Source organism: Manacus vitellinus, unplaced genomic scaffold (assembly GCF_001715985.3).
Source record: "Manacus vitellinus isolate BGI_N305 unplaced genomic scaffold, ASM171598v3 scaffold_37_pilon, whole genome shotgun sequence".
NCBI classification, from domain to species: domain Eukaryota; kingdom Metazoa; phylum Chordata; class Aves; order Passeriformes; family Pipridae; genus Manacus; species Manacus vitellinus.
This window is the reverse complement of record NW_021940517.1, coordinates 3,499,190-3,525,104: the sequence shown is the minus strand read 5'-3', so window position 1 is coordinate 3,525,104 and position 25,915 is coordinate 3,499,190. Positions and strand designations below refer to the sequence as shown.

The window sequence follows — 25,915 nt, the reverse complement described above, 5'->3', positions numbered from 1 at the left end:
TCATCCATCTCTCTCTTTCTCTCTCTAAAAGACATAAAAGAATAAAAGACACATACTCTTCTACAGGTCATAGAGACAACAGACCTTCTTGGGTGTTTAAAGAGTCTAGTTGGAATAGTACAAAGTTTCCAGCTGCAAAACTTGAGTAAAGAGCAGATGACTTGTCTTGCAGAGCTCTATACTTCTCCAGGTAAGGTGCTGCTAAAACCCAAGCTGGATGTTCACAGTGTAGACAGAGCAGCTGTGTTGGTTTACACAGAATAAATGGCTTCAGGCCATACAGTGTCAACTTAGTGGTCTCTTCTTTAGTTTCAGACAACAAAATTAAGAAACAGCTCTCCTCAAAAGACAGATAATACATGTTAAAACACCTTAATCAAATCTGAAAAAGTGCTGGCTTGTTAACCCTGGCTTTAGGTGCTGAACTCACCACAGATTTTACAACCTTTTATTTAGTGACAGATATCTTAAATCAGGATCTTCTCCTTTTAAACAAGACAGAATGTGCTGTCACACATGCTGTCACACTGTTGCAGTGAGGCACCCTTTGCAGTGTTGCTCTGTCCCCCTACAGGGCACATCTTCATCCATGTGCTGTGAGCTGAAAGCCTGAGTCTGCATTCAGCAATTACACATTCCTACAGAGCTTTGCTGCCAGACAACATGCCACAGTGGAGTGACTGCAATTAGAAGTGGCAAAGGGAATTCTGGACTAGACAAGATGGCTGGTACGTAACAGTGCAACACTGAGTTTTGAAAATTGTAACATCTGTCAGACTGACAAGAATCTGGAGCTGCCTAGAGTTAACATCTGAAACACTGGAGCTGCAACTTCTGAAGTAACTGTGTCTTTTGGCAAGGCCTGTAGGTAAGTAAGGGCACTGTTTGTTCTGCTTTGCTGATACTGGTGGTTTAATTCCTGATAGCAATCTAAGGGAAAAAAATGTGAAATATTTCCCACTTTCTAAAATCATACTGTTGTTGCAGAGTATGAAGGAGATGGACCAGAGCACTGGAAACAGAGAGCCTAATTATAACATAAGCAAAAGAAAATAAAGTTAACTCCAAAAATCCCAAAAGCAGTAAGCTGGTAAGTCTTGGTGTGGTAATGAAAAGTAGAAATAGAGATGTTGCCACCATATATAAGACAACTATATTGTCTTTTCATGCAGTGACCTATTACTAACAGTTCAAGAGACTGAATTTAATGGACTTTTTTGCAAGATAGGAGGTAAAACAATTTGTTTATTTCTCACCCAAAAGCATATCCAATCCCTATAATGCATGGTTAGCTTTACCACAAACTTTGTATGACATGTAATTATTCATTCTAAGTGATTTAACTACTTTATCTATCTTACTGAGATCTTAACTCTCTTATGACTTACTGACAACATTTATTCATTAGTTGCTCCATGCTATAAAACTCCAAGAACTCTGTAAGTCAAGACATGTAAAGAAAAATGGTAAGTTTTTATGAAACTCAAAGTTTCAGTAGCATTCAAACATCCAGGTGGTCTGTTATTTAAGAAGGTACGTAGAAGTTAGAAAAATGGAAAAGAACTGAGGGAATGTATCAAACATTGGAAAAAGGAAGAAAAAACAATATGAAAATCTCGCAGTCCACAGATTGTTTTTCTAAAAACAACTGGCTCTAGATGCATTTTAGTAACATCCTACTTACCAAAGTTATCTCCAAAGACAATTGTGGTTATGGTCAATGTCACTACCAGATGAGAACGAGAGGAGTGAGCATGCACCAGTGTTGGGTGCCTGACTCTCAGCTGTAGGCCTTTCTTGACTAGATGTAAAAACTCGGATGCATTTTCAACAGTCCTAAGAAACAAGAAGGATATTTAACTGACTCACGGGAAAAATCACATGAGAAAGCTGAAAATTTAGGTGAGAATCTCAGCATTTCCACATCCCTGCTCTTCTCCTTATACTGATCTCAGTTTCGAGCTGCACAAACAACTGTATATAGATTTTTCCAGGTGGGATACAGTCCAAGATGAAAATTCAAGACAAAAGCTGTGATGTAGTCCTGAAAGTGCTGCAGAAGTGGCCTGTTAGCCTTGCAGGTCCATGGTTACTGTAGCTCAGCTCTTGAAGAAACTGAAATTTCTACATCTCCACACTTTGGAAGAGAAGACATAGGTTTAGACATTGCTGGAATCTCTGGTCTTACAGAGGTGGATTTGTCCAGTTTATGTTGAGGTAGCTCCTTTTCTTAGGTAGTATTAGGCAAAACCCCCCAAAATTTCTCTGGACCTCTGGAAATCATATTTCACATTTGGAATGAAAACCAGAATCCCTGGAAAAAAGTTCAGTTCCACTGTTCAATGTCAGAATAGATAGGCATAAGTTCCTATAGACCATTTTATCTTGTACTATCTGTTTACTTTTCCAGTTAAAGGAAGTACTGCAAATAGGTCTTTGCTCAAAAGGTAAAGACCTAACACAGAAAGTGAAATTAATACAGAAAGTGAAATTAATACAGAAAGTGAAATTAATACAGGAAGTGAAATAAATTGATTAGCTAAAGAAGAAAATCACTATGATTTTCCCTAGGTTTGCAATGTTTAAAACAAATGAGGAAAGATTGCCTACCCTTTCCTTTCTCTGCATTGCCTTCCTCAATCATCATTCAGGATACAACACCTAAACAATAGTTTTTAGGTAGGGGTACGAGTTAGGACTGCCTGGTGACTGAATGCCCTGTAATAGTAGAATCATAAATAACACTCCTGACAGGCCACAGGCTTGGTTCCACAATGCTGCAGTCAGCAAAAGCAAGCATGTGGATAAAAGGCAAGGTCTTCATTATTTAGATTTGGCTGATTTCATTAAAGGTCACACTGGGCACAAACTTATTTTATGTTGAGCCATACTTGAAGAGTTTAGAGACAGAAGAGCAAAAGAAAACAAACTATGCCCAACTAAAGCAATTTCCTCAGAAAATAAAGCAAGGGCACCTGAAGAGCAGAAAAGCACTTGGCCACACCATATTTATAGGCACTTAAGAGAAGCAGCCACCTAAAAGCAGTTCTTTGTGTATCCAGGGCTGCATGAAGTAAATAATCACTACAGACTTCTCCTGTCAATCCTGAGCCCCACATGTTGGCCTCCCTTGTAACACCTCTTGGTAGAGGTACCACTGGTGATGTCTCCCTGGTTGGTTGACCTGGCAACAGCAGGGAAGCAGTGGCTCTAGTTCCTACAGTCAGAGCCTCATACTGGGGTGATCTGAGTATTGCCTCCAGTCAAAGGAGGCACACATTCTGCCTTCCCAAGTCTTGAACTGCATCTTCCAGTGGCTGGTCAGCCAGGACTGGATGCCCTGGAAGGGAAGCAGCCTTGGCTGGGATGCAGCACCAGACTGTTGGGTTCTGCAAGGTGCTGCTGACCCCTATCAAAGGGGTCAGTGCCATGAGCTGCCACCCTACAATGAGCATTTGCAGAAGACAGGCCTCAGGGTGTGCTGTCAGTGCTTGTCACCTCCTGGACAGCTGCAGTTGGCTTTGGAGGGAAGCAGCATCCCCACTGTGGTGAGCTTGGCACAGTAGCTCCTCAGCAGGACTGACAGAAATAATATTTAAGTATAATCTCTATGACTTAATGATGCTCTATATGCCGCACATTCCAGGACCAGATTCTACAAAGAGAAGCCCTATTGTGGTTAGGTTATGAATTTGATGCTGAATGTTCTCCAAGGTCAACCAAACTATAAAAGAAGAAAGAGACTTGAGGTCTTTGTGATTCACTAAGATGAACATGTTAGCAGGAAAGAGACTACTGTACTTTAATGGATATATGGAGAAGCCAGTGAGACCCAGCAGGCCAATACATTCTAGATGAAATATTATCATAAATGAGGATGTGTTTTTATTCAAAGCACCACCTGTTTACTTTAGATTTTGGGCAGCTGGGTGGCCTCAATCAATGGTTCCCTTACTTTGTTTGGGTTTGCTTTTTCTTATTAACCTTTCTGTGTAATTATTAATATAACCTGTTTATGAATTGGAATTTTTTCACTGCTTGCATTGTAATTGAAGTACAAGTCCATATTTTTATTTATGTTTGAATTAGAATTTAGTATTAACTGATTGAGATAAGTGGTTTTTAAGAGGTTTAATTCAAGGCGCCAGGTTCCTTTAACATAAATTAAAATTTACAGAAATAAACAGAGCAGCCATTTTATTAACTAGAAGGACAAATGAAACCTTATTGCAGCTTCTACTTCTTTTCTCTGTGGCACAAGTCCCACTGCATCTCCCCTCTCCAAAACCTACAAAAAGGTATGAGTCACCCACTAACTATACAAAGCTCCCTTGGGAAGTGGAGTAGGCACTTTCCAGGAATGAACTGAAGCCAGGCCAACATCCTAGTTACTGAAGTACCATAATTAAAAATTACTTAGAAGTTCTGATGAAACAGGAAAATTCAACTCCCCTCATGCCCACACTACATGCACCCATCTTCATTTCTTATGTCATACGGTTCCTTTCCTCTCTAGTCAAAGGAAAAAGATTAGCTCCTCCAAGAAAGATTCAGACACACAGGTTAGGCTCTGCTCCCAGCCTCTTCTGGAGTTTTTCATTCCCTTAACAGCATAGCCTTAAGAAGATGCTAAAGGTTGGAGCAGAGTCACAGTTGGGGAAATCCAAAGAAAAATCCACCAGTCAGTGTAATACAGACAGAAAGGACAAAAGGATTCATCACTTCAAACTCTGGTCACTTTTCACTCATTCCATGCTCTTATGGAGCATGCAGAGTGCAATGAAGCATGCAGAATTTCTCTGGAAATCATATTCAACCTCAAGACCAAAGAGCAGGCATACCCTGGATACAAAGGTTTATCCTTCCTAGAATATTACAGTGCTTATTGTTTCAGAGAAAGAAAGAAGAGTTCTATAGCTCCCATAGGAAAGAAAGCCACCTGACAATTTCTCTGGGGTCCCACTTTTCCATGAGCAATTAAATTAGTAGAAAACATAAGTCAATAAATGTGTCTCACTAGGTAGAATAAAAGTATGTTTGCTCAATCCTCCAGTACATTCTTGTGTTTTTATCAAGGTTTTCTGGCAATAGCATAAACCCACATAAACAAACAACTACTGGTCTGCTTATGTGACTAAGTCCCACAACACAAAATTATTTCCACTGAGGGTGCATTTTATTTTAAATGGCGTGGAGGAGGGATGCATTTCAAATATGACTGCTAACCTCCCTTGGAAAAGTAGGGATCAGACCATGACAAAGAATTATTACAGAGAAGTGAAGAAAAACATCATGTTTCCCCCAGAAACCTAGAAAACTATAATGCTGCTCTAAACATTTCAATAGAGCAAGATGTTTCTTTTCACAAAGATTATTTGCTCAAGAAGCAGGACATTTTTTTATGTTTCTAGACATCTCTATAACACACAAGCAGAAATGTTTCCCTTTGGAAACTGTTCTCATGTTGGGTGCTCACAGAGAGATGTCCAGCAGTTTAATTCCAGTGGGTACCATCACCTCTTTGGTGCCACTAGTACTTTCGTCCTGATTTTTTTCTTTCTGATGTTGATACCACTACCATAAGGCCCAAAGGAGGGCCACAAAAGTGGTGAAGGGGTTTGAGGGGAAGCCGCATGAGGAGCAGCTGAGGTCACTTGGTCTGTTCAGCCTGGAGAAGAGGAGACTGAGGGGAGACCTCATTGCAGTTTACTTCCTCATGAGGGAAAGGAGAGGGACAGGAACCAAACTCTTCCCTCTGGTGACCAGTGACAGGACACGAGAGAAGAGCATAAAGCTGTGTCAGAGGGGTTTACATTGGATATTGGGAAAAGGTTCTTCACCCAGGAGGTGGTCGGACCCTGGAATAGTGATTCTTGGGGCTGTCCTGTGCAGGGCCTGGGGTTGGACTCAATGATCTTGTGGGTCCATTCCAACTCAGGACATTCTATGATAAACATTAGTAAAATGAAGCCTCTGAAACAGATTCCCTCTTGTTAATAGAGGAATTTTTATGAACACATGATTTTGAACGTCTAATTACCCAAGGTGTCTTACATATAACAAGAAAGTACTATACATTTGCTTTGTATACCACACATACATAATGCCAAGAATCATTCCCATGAGTACTAGAACAAGTCTTTGTAACGCTTAGTAAGTAAAAGAAGGCATTACAGTAAGTACAGCTGTAGCCCTAAATACCCTAGCTCTTCCTACAGTGTCAAATTGTGTAAATAAGAATCAAACTTACCATACACCGATGGTGGGAAGGTATACATCTTAAAAGTGAATGGTTAGAAGCTTAGCTGCTTCTTAGCTTTTAGTTTGAAGAACCTCCATTTTCAAGAACTATGGGTTCAAACCATATCAATGGTTTGCTAACACGTCAGCATATCAATTCCAACTTTAACGCCTCCAGTTGTGAAAACAGAACACTAAGCAGTAGTAAAATGGATATTTGTATTAAAAGATCATGTAAAATCTAATTATTTTTACATTTTTTTAACTCCAACACATGTATGGAAGGCTAACATTCTACAGCGGCTTAAAAATTTACAAATAGTACATAAATTTCTATTATAATGTGTAAATTTTATCATTTAGTAAGACTAAATGGAAAGTGCTTTGTGACTCTTATTCAGCTGACAAGAAGAGCCATAGACCCAGCAACAAGAAAATATGCAGCAATCTTCAGGCATTCTGAGTGGAAGGCACTTAACACAGGAGTATAACTCAAACTAATTGTACCGTTATTTCTGGAAGTATTTTGACATTTGCAGTGAACTGTAGTCTAATAGACTGAGCCAACAGAAACAGAACTGTTCTTTTGCACATGATAAGGACTCATTGTTTAGATGCAATCTCGTGCCTATAATGCAATTTTGTGACAGCTATGCATTGCATTAACACCAGACCATGTTTGGATGGCAAGGATCAAGTCATGTACTTACTCATGTGTAAGCAATGGAACATCACTCTTTCCTTCTCTGGTTGTGACAACATCACGCTTGATGCTAAATACTTTTCCATAACTGTCTTTGGCCAGAAGATCAAAAATTTCATTATTATACACTTCTACAACAGAAACCTCAACCCAGTAACTTCCTGGTGGCTTTTCTGAAATAAGCCTGGAAAATAAAAATAAGGGAAAAAAAAAAAAGAAGAAAAAAGCCAAAAAATGTTCAAGTCAAACCCCAAGTAAGCAACGTGTAAATAAAGATTTATTTTTTAATTGGAATCTAATTACAATCTGATAAAAGTGCTTATTAAGTATCTGCAGCTGTGGCTGTTAAGCTGAAGAATCAGAATATACAGTTAAATTATACATGAAGGAGTATATAAAATTTAACTTTCCAAACAGCTGCACTGACTCAAATTGTTTTTCTCCACTAGCCTCCTGCCTCAAGATTTTTTTTATATCATTTCTCTGCTGGCTGTTATTGCATTCAGAGCTCAGGGTATAAAATCTGGCAGTGCAAGCAGTGAACAGACAGAGATGGCAAACTAGATCTGTAAGAAGTTATCTGTCCACAGCCTGGGAAAATTAATAAATTAAGGACCTGTCTATTCAGGAGAGTATTTACAGTTAGACAGTTATTCTCATACAAAACTGGATCTTTAATTTAGCTTATACACTTCTCCAAAAGAAACGGGCTTAGCTGGAAAAACCTCTAATGGCTCTTCTGTTATAACACAGCAGCACATCAGTTCAATCTTGTATTAGGTTCAAGTAAAAAAATTCTCAAAGCAGGAGCAGATTGTGGTTAAAAATGCTGCTATCCTTTGGGACTTAGATCTAATCTGGATCCTCTTCATCTATTCAATTGTCAATTTTCACTAAACTTGTAAGAACTTAATTATCTTTTGGACTCCACAACTATGGTTGAAACATATTCAAAAGCTAATTAGGAGTCTAAAAGACAGATGGACAGATAACACACAGCAAGACTGCATAATCTTATTGTCTTAGAAAATCAGATTAAGCAGGAGAGAGACTAGAAATCCATATAAAAACTAAAAAAATCAAATGGCAGTCAGAGAAGATATAAATATTAATCATTCTGAAGCTGAAATCTGTAATGATAAACACATTACAAACATTATTTCATTCTTTCTATAAAATTTAAGGTGACTACCACTGACAACAAGCCTTTACTTAGTTTTTACCTGAACACTTCTTGGGTAGCTCGAGGAATAATTCCAAGTTCTGATTCATCTTCTGTAGTGAATGCAAAGTTCCCCTCTACCTGTGGTCCCAACATTGTGTATGTCTTCCCACTTCCAGTTTGCCCATAAGCCATGATACACACATTGTACCTGAAATTTAAAAGGGCTTTCATTTATTTTACTGTTACCAAATGTGTTTGTTAGGTGGCAAGTCAAACCCCAAACGATTTGGGAACACAAACTGAAACAAAAAAATAAATACACTGCCCCTGAGTTCTTTCTGGAGATCTCAAAATCTGAAAGTAACTAAAGTATTGCCCATAACATCCCCTAAACAGATTTTATTTTTTAAGCAGAGTTGAGATGCTTTTAAGAAGTTGTTTCAGGGATACTTAGCTTGGAATGACTGATGAGGTTAGATGTCCTGTCTGCCCAACTTCCAGGAACTGCACTACTGAGCTGCTTGTAAATCAGCTTGTGAAGCACTGCAGTTTACCAGACAGCATTTTAAAGTAAACCATCAGTGGGTTTGATTTGTCTTACAGTGCTGTGCTGCAAACCACTGCACTAGTGTCTTAACAGCTGGGAACTCTTCATCTCTCATAGCCTTTTTCAGGCAGGCTCATCAGTCAGAGAAGACAGCCCTAATAATAAGAGGCACAAATTTTATACCAAAAGCATTAGTTCAGTACGAGCATGCACACAGTGACTACTCTGGAATAAAGGTGGCAGGAACTGCTCTGATACGGACAAGTCGAAGATAAAAAGTGTACAACATTAGTGCACAGGTACAGGCATCTATGAAACACAATTCACCATCTTCTGAAGTAGACAAGTAAATACATCTAATGCACAGAGCTCTGAAACTGCCTTTTCCACTGCACTGAAAATAATAAAAAAATAGTCCACAGTTGTGAGCTCAGTTGTGGATGTCTGTGCTGTTCAGGGATCTGAACTTAGAGGTATGATTCCTATCTAGAAAGTGTGTTTCTAACACAATTAGATCAAAGTCAACACATTAAACAAAACAAGTGGGAGGGCACAGATGCATCCAGCCACAGTACTGCTTTGTAGGGAGGACCGATACTGTATTGTACTCCTTGGCTGCATCTGCTCTGCAGCACCTGCCAGCATCTTGGTGTTGACCATAGAACTGTGCCAGCAAAACCCTTGGAAGACATGTAGTTATGCTGATAGGACCACTCCCTCCCTGGACTATCTTGTTTGTTCAGAGACACAACATTAGCAGAATCTCCATACACGAGGAGCACTTTGCCGTTTGCTGAAATTTCTGCTCTATTAGAGAGTCACAAGAATGGACTTGCTCCTGTTCTGCCAGGGAGTAAAATTTCACTGCCTAAGCTACCTCCTCTGTGGGCAGACCTGAAACAGCTGCTTCTGGTTATGCAATGCTTTTCCTCATATCAAAAATGTTGTTTCAAGCACATGCCATATTTCAATGAATACCCCTCATCTAATTGTTTTAAATGTATGGCTTCAAGTCATGAAATATTTAAATGGCCACTGCCACAATCTTTTGCATATTAAACATGCCTAGAAGCAATTATTTTGGGAGGATTATTTAGAAAGCTTTCTCTTGTTAGAAAGAAATGTGGGCTGATAAGCCACACAGCAAATACCTGGATGACCTTTCTGGGGATGTGAAATCAAAGTTGCAGTCAGTAAACTTATAGTAAGGTCCCTCCAGATTTTAGGATACAGAGTATAAAATAGGATTCTAATCATAGATTTGATGAAGTAAAGGAGATAACTGTAACTGAAAACAAATAGCACTGCAGCAAAATTAAATGTGATGGATATTAGGGCTGTAAATCTGAAATGAGGACTTCTTGAAGTATTCACTGCTGACATGACTCTACTTGTATTTATGTCAGTAGAAAAGGTCACGCTAACTTTAGTAGTTTTCAGCTAGACTAATAATGAGCAATTTTCCCAATTCCACCCCTCATGCACACTGCCTGGCCACTTGTAGCTTATTGAGACTTCTAGCTCTGCTTCAAAATCAAAGAGATCTTTGGAACCAAAATGGGAGCCAAAAATTTGCAGGTTGTAGTTTTCCACAGGAAAAACAGAATTAAAGTCTTCTTAGAAGTCTGTCAGACTTTCCCATAGTCCAGCTAATCAAATTTTCCTTAATTGTTGCTTATTAGAAGACAGTAAACATCATGGACAAAATACTTCTGGCAGGATATAAATGATATGATTAGAAGCTAAGTAGACAAGTGATTGGAACATTGAAGAGACAGATGCAAATTGGGTATCAATCAGTGAAAATTTCTCTGCCAAAGCCAAACCAGTATTTCAGTAAGCCCAAATGAGCTAAAACTGGCCAAAGCGGTATTATATCTAAGTAGGCACAGGAGAGAATGAATTGTTGGGGGATTCAACAAGCACCAGATTACTATATATTTACCTGTATAATAGTTTACTTCATTGGTGTTCTGGTTCCAACATAAATGTTTCAAATAGAGAAGTCTAAAAATTTTTTACTATGATTCACCAGATATTTTTCCTTCTCCTCTGCTTCTTACTATATATATTCTTGCTTAGAAAATTCTTACTGTCAAGCTAGAATACCAGTAGTTTTGTAGCACTCTCCTGAAAAGAGTGTGGGTGTTCACTATAGCAAAGTTATGACTAGGAGAAACACTGTTTAAGAAAATCAAAAGGAGGAGAAATGTATTTTCCTCTTTAAAATAAACAAAAAAGTTTGATTCTTCAATGCTGTAAAGAAATGCTGTATTACTCTCTTGCTGGTCCTGTATGACTCACTGTAAACTTTGAAGCCTGCTGTACTTTGTCTGTTTTGCATATGGAAAAATCTTTCCTTCCTGTATATTTATACTGAAAAATGAAACAATTCATTAAGAAAGAAAAATAAAGAAAAAATAAGGAAAAGGAGCAGAACACTACTTTCCACTTAACCTAAAAGTTGTTACAGACCACTTTGGAACCCAGATTAAAACAATCAGGAGCAGCAAAGAGGTTCAAGGCTCAGACTAAGTATGTCTGTTTCCCATTTACAATAGGAAGGCTGCTGTGCTCATATGCACAGACTTACCTTCCCTGAAAACCTGCTCCTGTTTAAACAGCACTTCTGGAAGAACAAGACAGGTCTTTTGTTTTTAATAACATTTCCTAACTGAAAACGAAAATGCTGGATTCTAGGACAGGATTCTCCCAGTGTGAAAATTAGAAAGTGAGAAGTACATCAGATCAAGATACAAATTGGGTATATCTGAAGACACTTAAGTGACATACTGAGCCAAAGCAAAATTATGTTCATTGCAAAAGGAAAAGTAGGGGGAGAAAACAGTAGTTTTAAGACTTCTTTAAACTCCTCCAACCTAGTGGTCCCTAGGTTGCTTAGTTACAGAAGCTGTGGTTACTTATCACTGGTAAACAAGAATAATGTAATATATGACTTCCCTCAGCCCAGGTAGCCCTTGGGGGCCCCTCTGTGGCATATGCAAAGGGATGTCTGGGATTTCCCAATATCCACAGTATCCTGATATACCTCTTTTAGGCCACTTTTAAGAAATGGAGACTTGGAAACTTCAGTGCACAGACTGCCAGGAACAAGGACTGTGACAGTTCAACTCTGCCACTGTGGAGGGAAAGGAACTGTCTTTTCCTCTACAGGGAGGGAAAGTTACATGACAGCTTTACCATATAATCAAGTGACATTGGAGCAGGGATAAAAAAGGAGCAGAAAAGAAGTTATGTACAAATCTCAGTTTATAACAGTATGCACTTTAAGGCTTCTTTGCAAGAATAGCTTAAGTTGGCTCTAGTATAAATGAGAAATCACTTTATAAACTTAAGCAGCTAGAAGTAATTTCATATACTCGCTAGTGCTTGTTACTGATCAGTCTTGTATTCAAACCAGAATGCTGTTTTACCCCTGTGCCTGAAGAAGCAGTAGAACTGCGACTGAGGATGCTCCATTCTGGTTCAATCAGGAATCGATCACACCACGTCCAATGGTCTGTGCTCACACATAACCAGAACTAAGAGTGGCCCTGGCAGGCCTTTCATATGTGAACTGTTGGACAAGATGTACCACCATTTCTGCAACTGGAAAATGGTTATGAAACATAACCTACAAATCCCCCATTAGAAGCGATGCTTCAGTTGGCCAGAAGCAGACCAGAGGAAAAAATTTTTTTTATTTTTACAAATTTATCTGCTCTGCTAAATTTTGTAAAGCGTTTTCACTGTTTATACAGGGAAACAACATTCACTTGGTGTTGAGTGGAAAGAAAACAGAAAATGGAACTGCAAAGCCACAAAACTTGACTGGATCACCACTATTAAGTAATTTTCTTTTTTAATTTATGGGTTTCAGTAGATTATTGTGCTTTAGCTTTCTTACTCCCACCTTTTAACTTACCCATCCAGAAGAGATGTTAGCAAAGGGGCCACATCTGCAAACACTGCATCCTGAGACTCTGAATCATTGTAAACTCTGAGGAAAAAAGTGCAATGATTAACCAAATTAAAAATATAAATATGTTGTCACAATACAAGAATGCAAACTATGGAAAATGTAGGCCAGTGACATAAAACATGGAGCCTGCTGATATTTTTATGTCAGGGAACTGAAAATTAGAACTCCAAGGTTCTCACTCACTTTTTGGGAGCAGCTGTTGTGTGCTGGAGGGAATGAGCCAGAGGTATACACTTGTAAGAGGTACACAGGCTGCAAACTTGCCTGGGGATTTGCCTCAGAAGACTCAGTGGCAGAGCAGAAATCAGAATACACCTGACGGTCATGTTTAAAGATGCACTGTCTTTGTGGGCAGTATCAGCCTAAGGTATTTCCATCCTCACCCCCATGAACTATCTACTCTGAAATCAACACTTCTTACTCAAGGGAAGACTTTCTATTACATTGTAATGTGGACTGTAGATTAATTTTCAAAGAGAAAGAAAGACAATTAAATTTAATGAGTTATTCCGCCTCTTAGAAAAGAGCAATGACAGTTCAGTCCTTAGGCCAAAACTATGATGTCTGAAACAATCCCGACAGTTTTTCAAATGCAAGGAGTAAAGAACCAAACACAGGACATTCAAAGAAATCTTTCCTCCAACCCTTTCAAGTTTGTAACAACATAAACTCAAGACCTGAAAACAGGAAATCATCAGAGAGAAGAAATTCTGATCATAAAACGTGGACATGCTAACTCATTCATTTTTTCTCTAGCACACCAAAAATGTATCCTCCCCAAGATTACAGCCTGCAGCGCGCATTGTTTATACAAGATGAACATAATCTAAAACATGAATGTCATTAGCCACACTTAAATATTTGAGGTATGAATGCCTATTTTTGTCAAAAGCTCCCTTTCTGTGGTGATTTTTTTTTATTTTTTTGTTTAGCTAGTTCTGTTTTCCAATGAGTGATACGTGTTCCTTATAGCTCACAGCAAAACAGCTAATTAGAAATGGGAATTTTGGTAGCAGCAAACATTACAAAACATAGGCACTTCATGGTGTATACAGTGCACTAGTAGACTTCACCTAGCAGTATCCCACAGCTTGTGTATGATACTACAGGTTTAACTGAATGAAGATAAAGTGTGCTCTTCAGCATTTACTCAACCCTCTTTGTATATCTGACTGTGATCTGTCTGCTATAGTCTATAGAGTCCACAAATATAGTTTTTGTATTCATGTTTTCCATAAGTAAGACTGTGCAGAGGGATCACTGATAAACAGATAGAGAACTGGAGTCAATACACTGAGTTCTGCATTTTTCCTGACAATAGACAGAGGAAGGAGCAAGAAACACTATGGTGGCTGGAGACACAATAATTCATCTCTGTGCCTCATCCTAATCCTTGAAAGCTGTAAACTGGCCTCAAAATTGAAATATGAGTTGAATCTCTGTTTCAAAAAAAATATTATTAGAATTAGCATTCAGTTTCTTTTTGCATCTTGCTGAATTCTTGGCTTGAAGTAACATCCTGTGGCAACGTGTTCCACAGACTAATTTTAAGTTCCATGAAAATGTACTCTCTTTAATCAGGAAAGGAGCACTTGTCTGGCTTGAAGGACACATACTGGTTGTACTGCCATTTCTCTGATGTGCCCTTATAGTACACAGAGAAACCAACAAATATGCAGAGATGTGGCACAGTTTGTACCAGGAAGACACAGACACTGAATAGCAATACTCCATCCTTGCTTTGCATGCATATGAGCATATGCTTCAGTTAACTTTGCACATCAAATCTGCAAGGCCAATACAAGAGTGCAAAAGCACTTCCAAACACTTTTCTCTGCTTCATCTATTATCTGCACTTGATGAAATATTCATTAGCACCAAGTCCTCCATCTTAACCAACTAGGCTTCTAACTCAGTATGTGTTGAAATATTTTTTCTTAGCATATCAAAACATCTCAGAGCTAATACATAAATTTAAAAAGGGAAAAGAAAAAAGAAAAAATAAACTTAGAAAGGTATTTTAAAGACTAAAACATTCACTGTGTCTTCAGATGCCATTGATGACTTTTGTGGACTAAGACAGCAAACAGATTGCTAGCGGCCACAACCCAGGCTAGAGTCAGTCAGTCTTAGCAGTTCATTTGCACTGCAAATTAGAATCACAGAATCATTAAGGTTGGAAAAGACCCCCAAGATCATCAAGTCCAACCTTTGACCAAACACCTTGTCAACTAAACCATAGCACTAAGTGCCACGTTGAGTCGTTTCCTGAACACTTCCAGGGATGGTGACTCCACCACCTCCCTAGGCAGCCCATTTCAATGCTGAACCACCCTTTCTGTGAAGAAATTGAGTATAGTGCAGCTTGAGGCCATTACCTCCAAGTAGTACAGCCTCAGACAGCTATGTCAGGGTCAGGCTCTGGTAGCCGATCAGCGGAAAGGCACAGGGCTCCATGTTACAGTAACTACTCCAAATATTTACTCAACTTCCTAAAGGAGTTTTACTGCCACTACTTAGCTGCTGTGGTTCAAATGCTACTCCTACCCAAATAAAATGGTTTATAAAGTAATCTTGAACTAGTTTATGCTACACTATAACCACAGCACCAGCTGAAGTATGGACACCCACTTCACTAGCTATCTGAAACCATGAAAGATGCCGCAAATCCAAAGACTCTTTCTTTAACCCCATGTATTTTTACCAGAACGATGATAGATTTGTCCCTGTATACTGATTAATGTTAATTTCACCTTGAAAAATTCTGAGCTTCTTTTTTATTTTCCTAACTGATTTGCCAATAAAATTGTAAAAGCATAACATGCTGAAAGCTGGAATTTTCTTCCTGAGCTGAAATCAAATATTTTGACATTTATTAGTTCCATAAAATGTTGCTAAAAAAATAAACATTTTTGAGTTCATAAGAACCATATGCTCCTCTGTTTATAAAAAAGAGTTGTGCTGGGACATTAAAAAAACATTCCCCAAGAACTGCATTCTTTGGGGGATTTACATTTTTTTAACCCTTTTCCTGATTATCAGGATCTACACCACATTTCCAGAGTCACAGCAATCTGGAGTCCTGTGTCAATATCATTAACTGTATTGCTCTACAGAGTTGAATTCCAACATTATTCTGTATTTATTTCAACTAGCATGGCTGTGTTAGGTACAGCTGAAAGGTGAAAGGATTTACTTTGAGTAGCTTAGCAGACATGTGAGGGGGCCATGTACCCTAAGAGATCTCATATGCCTTGAATCAAAGGAGTCCTATAACCTAGGGAGTCAGTAAAGCTTCCCCAGGATTTGCATTATCTCAGGAATTTTCAAGTGATTGGTGGCCTACAGGACAGTCTCTGTGAATAGAAAAAGGCAGTATTTTAGAAGGAACCTCGAGGAAGGGGTGAATGACTAGCAATCTTTAGCAAACCTATGGCAATTCAGGCCAAATCTTAAGTTTAAACCAGGACAGATAATTCATTTTGCATACATTTGACTTTAAATAAGGTTTTGCCTTCAAGCAAGGAAGCATGAAACTGTCCTCATATGTTCTGTTTCCAGAAGGTTTTGAAATATGGTTGGAGGTTGAGAGCCTACTGAGTCATTGCAATATATAGATACAAAGTTTGCATTAGAAAAAAGGCACTGGGGTAAAATTTTGTAATTTTTTTCGTTTACAAAAATCTCATTTGTATTAATTTAACTCCTCATTCCTGTTTTCAGAGATTCAGGTCAGCACCATTCTGAAAGAACAGAAGGCACCCTTCAAGCCTGACTCCCTGCAGTTTTCTGTCTCATACTGACTCTCTGGTGCCACCGAAACCCTTACCACAACTGGTACATTCCAAATCACACTCATCTATGCGGATTTTTGAGCACCTAACATGGAAAGTAGTCACACTATAGCCTTTCCCTTGGGGAGCAATGATTTACATGCCGCTACTCTACCCTGCTGTCTGTGTTGAGGCTGTTTGGACATCAACTCCTACAAGTGCTCAGTCCAGTTTCTGGCTCAGTCATGCTGTATGTCTAATGCTGAAGTCAAGCAATCCACCTCAGTTCATAGAATCATTGAATGGTTTTGGTTTGAAGGAATCTTTAAAGGTCATCTAGTATAACCCCACTGCACTGAGCAGGGACATCTTCGACTAGATCAGGTTGCTTAGAACCCCATTCCACTTGACCTTGGATGTTTCCAGGGATGTGGCATCTATTCCCTCTCTGGGTAACCTGTTCCAGTATTTCACTACTTTCATTGTAAAAAAATTCTTCCTTATATCTATTCTCAATCGACCTTCTTTTAGTTTAAAACTATTACCCCTTTTCCTATTGCAACAGACCCTGCTAAAAATTTTGTCCCCATTTTCTTATGGGCCCTCTTTAAGTACTGAGAGACAAACGTCCTCTCCTTACCTTTAAAATATTTTGCTACTTTGCAACATGTTGCAAGGATCATGACAGCTACTCAGACTGTGAAGAGTCAAATAAGTCTATGCAGGTTTCAAATTTAGGCATATCAGCAGTCTTTATTGAGAGGGAGCACTGTCATCTATACCCCAAAGTGCACTATTCTGCCCTGGGAAGAACATATATATCACACTAAAAAAACCCCAACAACCTCCCTCTCCTAACCCCCCAGCCACCTCACCCAAAATCCCAACCAAAAAAAAAACCACATTACCTTCTAGCCAATGCCTACTAAAAAAATCAGTCTTCACTATACAAATATTCCATCAATCCAGATTTCCAGATTGCTGCACAGGACTACCCACCTTTCAAACTGAAAAGTCTTGTTTATTGATGCATGGCCAGGACGGCTACACTTGACAAGGACAGTTTCCTAAGAGAAAAAAAACCCAAAATATTTATAGTTAATATGACAGGCACACACACAACAAGAAATATGTATCAATTCTAATGTTCCAGGTGGCAGCAGTAATTAAGGATCAGGAAGTCCAAGGCCCTTCACCCACCAACACACAAGGCTTTAGAGCCTGTACACTGCAGTGAACTAGCAAGACCATAAGAAAGGATTTCAAATCCCACTGAGGTTATTAAATAACAACCAACACAAAACACACTTAAGTTCAACAGAAAGATACAAACCCTTACATGAACTTCTTTTGTACCTAAAAAGTCACAGGCAAGTAAAACCAACCTTCCTAACTACCATCACAGGTAGAAAAAATGGCAAAAAGAGCTCTTTTTTCTTATTTGACAAATTTTCACAGTGCCTTTTTAGACTGATTTCATATATAGTTATGTCTAGAACTAAGCACAAGATGCACATTGCATTAAATAACAAGCTAGTTCACAACTGTAAGAAAGAGTTGTACTAGTACAATTGGTAGAATTCCACGAGGTTTTAGTGAAATCCACTTTCCAGATGAATTATACAGTAGCTTTGTAAGTCCGGCAAATATGTAGGCCGCTCTTTAAACTATTAGCGGAGTACAATCACAGCAGTCTGACATGCCTTATGTAGCAAACTCTGTGCCCTTCTGCCCCTCATGGCTGAAGTAGCCTAACTGCTGCAAAAAGCAAAGAAAAATTATGTGGGGGTTTACAACAATTTGGGTGGAAGCTTGCTAGCACACAAAATACTTCATCCCATTCAAGGAGGTTTCCTATCTTACTAACCTGTGGTTACAGAACTGCATTTGATGGGCGTGCAGAAATTCATAATGTGCTTCAGGCAAGTAGCTTGGAATGCTGAACTAGTGGCCTTCAAATGAGTAGTGCCACAGACTGAAGTCATAAAGAGCTGAGCAAATAATGATTGCATAGCAGTATGCCCAGCAGGCAAATGGCTAATAAACATCAAATTTCTTGCTTTGAGTTTACAAGTATTTCTTCCTCTTTAGAGAAAGAAAATGTATCATTATCAAAGTAATGATGACAGAAACACTTACTCTACATAATGAGGTATGTTACCTAGTAGTGCAAAAATTAGCAGAGTACAGATCTCAGTAAAACACTTTGCTACAAAATGGCCTGACACAGAAATTCGAATAGGATCAGCAACCAACAGGCTACAGGAGAAGGGAAAAAGGAAAAAAAAACCAAAAAGCGTATAGAGTTATGGAAGACATTTCTGATTCAGATATCAAATCTGAAAGAGCAGCTTTCTCTAGGGTGAAAAATGAGACAGAAAAAACCTCTATTTTTTGTAACAAAAAACCAAAAGAATTAACTGTTAATAGGCAGAAGTTTCATATGAGCATTTGTAATGACCTTCCTTTCTCAGGAGCTCAGTATGGCCTAACATATCCACCACAGCTGCAGGCCTACAGAATCTCATCAAGTTTCCCTGTCAATAGGGTTTGTGAAATCCATACTGCTGTCTCACATGAACACCAAAGAACCTTTTTTGCACCCCAGGGTTACAGAATACTCCCAGTCTGAGTTCTTTCAGTGCCATAAGGATCATGAAAATGACAAAAGGATACTTCAGAAGTATCCACAATCATAAATATTCACTATCTGTCCTGACACCCAAGCATGACTCCTCAAGCCTGGTGAACAGATCAGGAAGTGAAATTAAGTAACGAAGAGAAATAATTTCAAATGAGTTATATGGAATACCAGATACAGACATGATCACAGAATCTAGCTGGGGTAATTATAATTTCTTATCGCTTGTTACTCTGTATCTGCTGAATGCTGCACCCCCTTTTCCATGACTGCTGTTCCACATCACAGACAATGTAAGGGAGCCTGTGATTGCTCCTCATGTGTCACTGTCAACTTCAGTGCAACTAAGGCTGACGTGGACAGCTTAAAGGATTCCTCATACTGGGGAAGCACCACAGGAAGAAAATTCTAGCTGGGGATAGTGATAAGCAACTGGGGAATCATAATGTCTTCAACTGCTCCATCCATCTGATCTATTACAAAATTATCTCCCAAGGAAAGAAGGGTCTTGGCTGTGTTAATTCATGGTTCCACAGTCCTATCTTTAATAAACAACAGAATTTTGTGCCTTCCTTGATATTCAGAGCAGCCTCTTAGCCATCCATTTGAAAGGAATTAATCAAGGGTCCAGAGAAGGGCAGCAATGGAGCTGGTGAAGAGTCCAGAGCACAAGTCCTGTGAGGAGTACCTGAGGGAACTGTGGATGTTTAGCCTGGAGAAGGCTCCAGGGTGACCTTATTGCTCTCTACAACTACCTGAAAGGAGGTTGTAGCCAGGTGAGGGTCAGCCTTTTCTCACAGGTGAGAAGCAACAGGATGAGAGGACACAGTCTTAAGCTGTGCCAGGGAGGACATTAGGATGATTAGATACTGGAATGGGCTGCCCAGGAAGGTGGTGGAGTCACTGTCCCTGGAGGTGTTTAAGGAAAGACTGCATGTGGCACTTAGTGCCCTGGTCTAGTTGACCTGGTGCTGTTCAGCCATAGCTTGGATTTGATCTCAGAGGTCTTTTCCAACCTAGATGATTCTGTGATTCTGTAAGGTAGAGGCAGACACCTTCTTTTCTCTGCCAAAGGAAGCTGAATTCCAACATCACTTCAGCAATTAGGCATCTCATTTAAGTGTCTCCATTTAGTGCTGTGAATCCAGGCGAATACAGAGCTAATCATTCAAACATGGCACCTGTGTTCACTAGTGCACACAGCACAACCTCCAGAGACTGACGGAACTACAGAAAAAAAGAAGGCAGAATCCTGGATCAGAATTACAGAATGTTTGAGATGGGAAGGGACTTACAGAGATCATTGAGGCCAACCCCTGCTCAGAGCAGAGTGACCTACAGAGGCTGCCCAGGACTGTGTCCAGTCAGGTTTTAAGCATATCTAAAGATGGAGAGTCCACACACCCTCTGGGAGACTTGTGCCAGTGTTTGACTACCCTCACAGCTTCTCATGTTTAAGCTGAATTTCCCATATTTCAGATTGCTCTCATTCCCCCTTGTGCTGTCACCACCAAGAAGACCCTGTGCATTCAGGACCTCATCTGCTCATTTTCTCAGGTAGTGACAATATCACCACTGCTCAGTGTCCTCATCTGTGTGGAGGAGCTCAACCTGATGTGTGGCATGTACTCACCCTCCACCATTATTGCACAACAAGCTTCAGACAGTTGTTGAGGTTATGTTGAGGAGCTGGGCACACACAGGAAAGCAAAAAGAAAACTTCAAAAATCTTCAAGTAGCTCAAAAACTGAAATGAAATATTCTTCTCTACATCCAATAAAATCCTAAGCTTCTTTTTAGACTTAGAATGGGAATTTTTCTCTAAACAAGACGAGCAAGATTATAGAAAAGACTGCATGCGTCTTTCAAAGAATGATGCAAATATCTAAATAAACAAAAGACAAACCACTCAAAGACTAAATGGAATTTATGTAATCTCAGTCTCACAAAAAGATACACAACCATTCTGTCCAAGTGTCAATTCTGCCTGTCTACAGACAGTTTGAAGGAAGTCTTACCACAGTTCATGGCAGAAGAGAAGCAAAGCTAAGTTATACTGCAACTTCTGTCATGGTCTTCCCTATTCTAGTTACAAGACAAAGCTGTAGCATAGATGAGACAGATTAGTATATTACTAGAGCTGCGGTCCAATCCAGGAACAATGTCAAGTTGAAGCTCGTCCAAAAGATCCAAGCGTAGTTTCCGATATGTATGCTGGACTGCATTTTGAATCTGATTCTAAAATGTGGCTCTGTTTTCTAACACACACTAGCTCTGAAATGATCATGGCAGACAACTGCCTGATTATGTTAGACACATAGAGTATTTTCAGGAAAAAACCCGGAAAGACAGGCATGATCTAAAAAGCAAAACTAATAAACTCAGCACCTCTATCACTGAGAAACCTCCTTCACCTTGATCTAAAAATTCCTATAAATCATAAGTATTTGTCTGCAAAATGGTTAACTTGTTTCTAGAAATACAAACAAAATACAAACTTTGCCTGTGTTGCAACTAAAAGCTCAATAACAAATAAAGTCCCATAATTTAATCTGAAAATTGCGTATTTATCCTAGCCACAAACATAACACCTTCAGTTGTTGAAATCAAAATAAACAGAAAATAAACATTATTTTCCTCTACTTTTGTTAAATTAGTCTAAATTGACTAATTTTTTTAAGAAGGATTCTTACAACAAATTCTTTTTTTAAAAAAAAGATAAATTTGTGTTAAGAAACTAATACAAAGCCTTAAGGTGTTTGATCAAAACTGGAAAGTACTTTAACCAAATAAATGTCAAGGCAAACCAATAAAACATTTGAAGTCTATGTTGTGTTTTCCAAAACCAGGAAGTTAATACCTTGCAAATTGCATTTGACAATCAAGTCTATGCTTACATATATATTCCTGAAATAAGGAATTAGGTTAGCATATTGAAGGTTACCAGGTGAGTCTCATACAAATTCATAAGCTCACATAAGTAAGCAGATATTGCTTTGTCTGTAAACATACAGATATTTAATAAATCAGGTATCTATATGAAATAATCCAAAACCTAAATATTGTCTAACTTCATCTTAATGCAATAAAATTTAACAGGTCAGAGATGGTTGTGGTATTTTATAGTACAGTGAATGGGTTGTGGCATCCAGAACACTATGTCTACCATTACAGGTCCCTGCTTTTTATCTCCTGACATATTTACTCTTTCTTAGTCTCTTCATGTGCTCCATTAGTTATCTAATTACATATATACATATATATATAATTATCCATATTATGGAAGTGAGATCTGCCTAATGAAGCTATAATTTGGGATATTTAAATGCATAACACACTGTAGGTCACTTCAGCAATATTTTAATCACTACACTGTAAAAGAGAATTTGGCTAATCACCATGTAAGTAACAGTGAGCAGCCAACTAAGAACCATGGCAGCTAAGCAAATTAAGCCCCAAGTTAATACTTTAACCTTAGCTCACACTACTGAGCCTTTTTAAATTTTTTTTTATCTTGGTAATGGCCTCAATTAATGTTAGAATGTCATTTAGATTTGCAGCTTCAACTCATTCTCCTTCCTCCAATGATCTAAGCCAGGACACTCTAACATGCTTGACTGCAGTACCACCTAGGCTGCTGTGTTTCATGTGGGATCATATTTCTCTCCTAGTGCATTAGCTGTGTTGCAATAATAAAATTTTAAAAAGCCTGACAATTTTAGAAATAGTTACAGCAAATACAAGTGGCTCAAAGAGACTGACTGCAGAAAGTCTGCAAAGGGACTGACTGCAGGACTACTGCAAACATACAATCTCTGTTTAATGGATGGCTGCACCAGCAGAAGCTGCAACCTATTACCACTACGAAGAGTCAGGATGAAAATAGCACAAATTGCCTGCTATTGCACCCATGGGTGATCAAAGCTGGGCTCCAACTGACAAGAAAGTACCTATATATTTTTTTAAACTCATGGTTCACATATCCCTCTTGTTTCTTCTTCTAGTATCTATGAATCTACTTTTGAATTTCACCATCAAATACTTACATCATCAGCTGCATATGCCACTTTTTCTGAAAAGTTTCTTTGCCTGTAAGGGGAAAACAAAAGCCAATGGGGAAAAAAAAGGTACCATTCAAATAATAAGTGTTCCACTCAGCTGAGGAAAGCCCATGTTCAAAGTGCCTGAAGAGCACCTTTCAGAATTGCCAAGTATCCCATGTACCTAGTAACGCTACAGTTAATTATGAATAAAAAAGAAATTAAAGTGCAATCAAGCAAAATAATCTGCTTTAGAAAAGACATTTAGAACAAACCAAATTAACACTAATTCACATGCAAGCTATTCTATTATTTTTAGATTGTAACATGAGCTTGTAACAAGAGGCTTTCACTTTAGAACATTAAAGTGAAAAATACCCCCTTTTTAGGTATTTGTCCCTAATCTTGTATACATTACTAGTCTAAACACTGACTGGGAATGCTGAGGTGTATGAATTTATTCATTTGTGTAAGCGTTCGGAGAGTCAGTCCCCAGTTTTACAGTTTTATTTTAAAAAGTTTTATTTAAATTACTTTTGATACATTAAGAAAAGTTACTCTTAACAATTTTTTTTGGCCCAGTCCATCGTGTTTTACACTACAAGTCATCACTTGATTGCAATATACCACACTGCAATGAAAACAGCGAGTGGGTTCCTTCCCAGCTATATCAAGCACAAGTTAATGCAAGTTTCTCCTTCAGGTTCCTTGAAATATTCTGTCTGTAATTTTTGACATTATTTTAATTAAGACAGTTCTATTTTTTTTTAAGATTTGCCAAAAATTAATAAACTTTAAAACACTGAATGTATTTTTTTTTAGAATTACCATACAGTAATAGTAAAATAAAGCTCCAAATCAGTTATTTACTGACAGAGCAAATTATGTTACTGGTTTCTAGCCACCCACCAAGTTTTCTCCTTCTTTCTTTCTTTGTGTATGTTTCAATCCCTATTTTCTTTCACGTTAGTCATCTATGGAGAATTTGGCTTGTTAAGCTCATCTAATCTCTCTTTGCCTTTTGGATCTTGGAATGTTTTGACACTTTGGTTACAGTAAACATATTATAAATTAGGGATGCAGAGCCAGATTATACTAAAATAGAATTACCACTGTGTGTGCTAACAGTCAGTGTGTTCTACAGCATTACAAAACAACTGTAATGCTGAGTGTGTTTCTCTATCCACAGTTTCTGGCAGCTATTACATTACTGCATGCCAGAATTTGTATAGGATAGAGAATGCACTCTAAACTGACTGCAGCTGTGTTTCTTCTGCCAAGACACGGATAATCCTGGCTTGGCAGAACAGGTATAGCTTTCTACTGAGGTGGATATACTTTTAGACAGGGGGCTGAGATTGGCTAAAGCCAATTTAGCAAGAGAAAGAAAACAGCAATTAGTTTTTGATACTATATTGTCTCCACACACACATAAAAACAGAAAAATCAAGGACACAGTTGTTTTCACATAATTATAAGTATCGTTTTCACTGTATATTAATTATGAGTCACATAAGATCTAAAACAACCAAAATAAATTACCTATCTTGTGATATCAAATGCCCAGCAGCATCATCAAAAGGTAGTAATGGTCGAATCCTGCAGTGGACTCTGATATTTCCCCTCAGTTCCTAGGGTTAGAGTATTGAGCTGTACTTAACACAAGCTGCTGTAGAGGACAAATACACTAGAATTTGCCAAACAGACATGAACATGTTTAAGAAAGCAAGTGTTTACAACATCATAGCCCTAGACGCTGTGGGAAGAAAAATAGAATCAATATAATTTGTCTTGGTAAGGTAGGAAAAAGTACTTGAGGAAGTATGAGCACTTCAGAGATCTGGAATTGTGTAGCCCTCTTCAGTTTATATGGAAAAAAAAAAAAAGGCTTTCACTCTAAGACATTCTTCCCTTCCTTTTTCTCCTTCCTCCTTACCTGAGCTTCTTCAGATACCTATGTTAACTCAACAGACAAGATTACACACTCCATTTCTGTTCCTGCAGTCCCGAGCAAGATGTGGAATATAAAACATGTACATTTTCCTCTCCACTGTGTGTTCCTACATGATTAAAAAGCCAGCAGCTGATTTTTCTCTGCAGGCTGTTTTAGACTTCAGTTTCTCTCTTCTTTTTTGCTGGTGGTCATTTCTTCTTGTTTTGTATGACTGAAAACAGCTAGCCTTGTGACCACTGTCATTAATGCCCCACTGCCCTGAGGAATATCCTTTCAATAAACTGCAACATAAGGCAGAGTTTGGAAGGTAAGCACTTTTTAACAAAGAGCTTCATTTTCCCAGATAGAAAGTCTTTAAAGAATTTTGTTTGAAGGTGGTTTGTGTTTCTAAAAATCAGGTCCTGAATCAGGCAACCCAAACCTAGTCATTTGTGGGGGTGGGGAGGAAGAGTAAAGTTAAAGTTCATAAAGGAAAAAATTAATCCCAAATGAACCATCACTAATGGCTGAGCAGGATACATCTAGACATATTTGAAAAAATAAAACACAACTATTTTGCAATTTCAAGTTAATATTTTTAGAATTTTAAAAACTATTTCAGAAGCTTCAAATTTAGAGAAGAGGATGAAAAAACTCAAGTTTTGTCCACTATTCAAAATGGATGGTACTCAGAGCATTATGTTGCACGAGTGCATTTGAAAGATCCTTGTGTAGAAAGAAAGGGGTGGTGGGGTTTACTGTAAGACAAATGTGTCTCAGCAAATAGATGTGTCATATATTGACAATTGGGGAAGGTGATATATCCAGGCAAAGAGGAAATTATGCAAATAATTCCAACAAAATAAGAAAATGTTCTGTCATTAAATATAC

At 38.4% G+C, this 25,915-nt stretch overlaps 1 protein-coding gene across 1 annotated transcript in view; it reads right to left on the bottom strand.

The window, feature by feature from the left end:
- The window catches only part of KIF25 (kinesin family member 25), a 42,392-nt gene that overhangs the window by 5,102 nt on the left and 11,375 nt on the right, over nt 1-25,915 (bottom strand). Inside the window, exons 6-12 of the mRNA XM_029961607.1 lie at nt 24,634-24,722; nt 23,098-23,140; nt 17,410-17,477; nt 12,581-12,655; nt 8,167-8,316; nt 6,951-7,127; nt 1,685-1,836 (exon numbers count right to left, since the gene is read on the bottom strand). Of these exons, the coding sequence (XP_029817467.1) occupies nt 1,685-1,836; nt 6,951-7,127; nt 8,167-8,316; nt 12,581-12,655; nt 17,410-17,477; nt 23,098-23,140; nt 24,634-24,722 (754 nt within the window). The remainder of the gene's footprint in view (nt 1-1,684; nt 1,837-6,950; nt 7,128-8,166; nt 8,317-12,580; nt 12,656-17,409; nt 17,478-23,097; nt 23,141-24,633; nt 24,723-25,915) is intronic.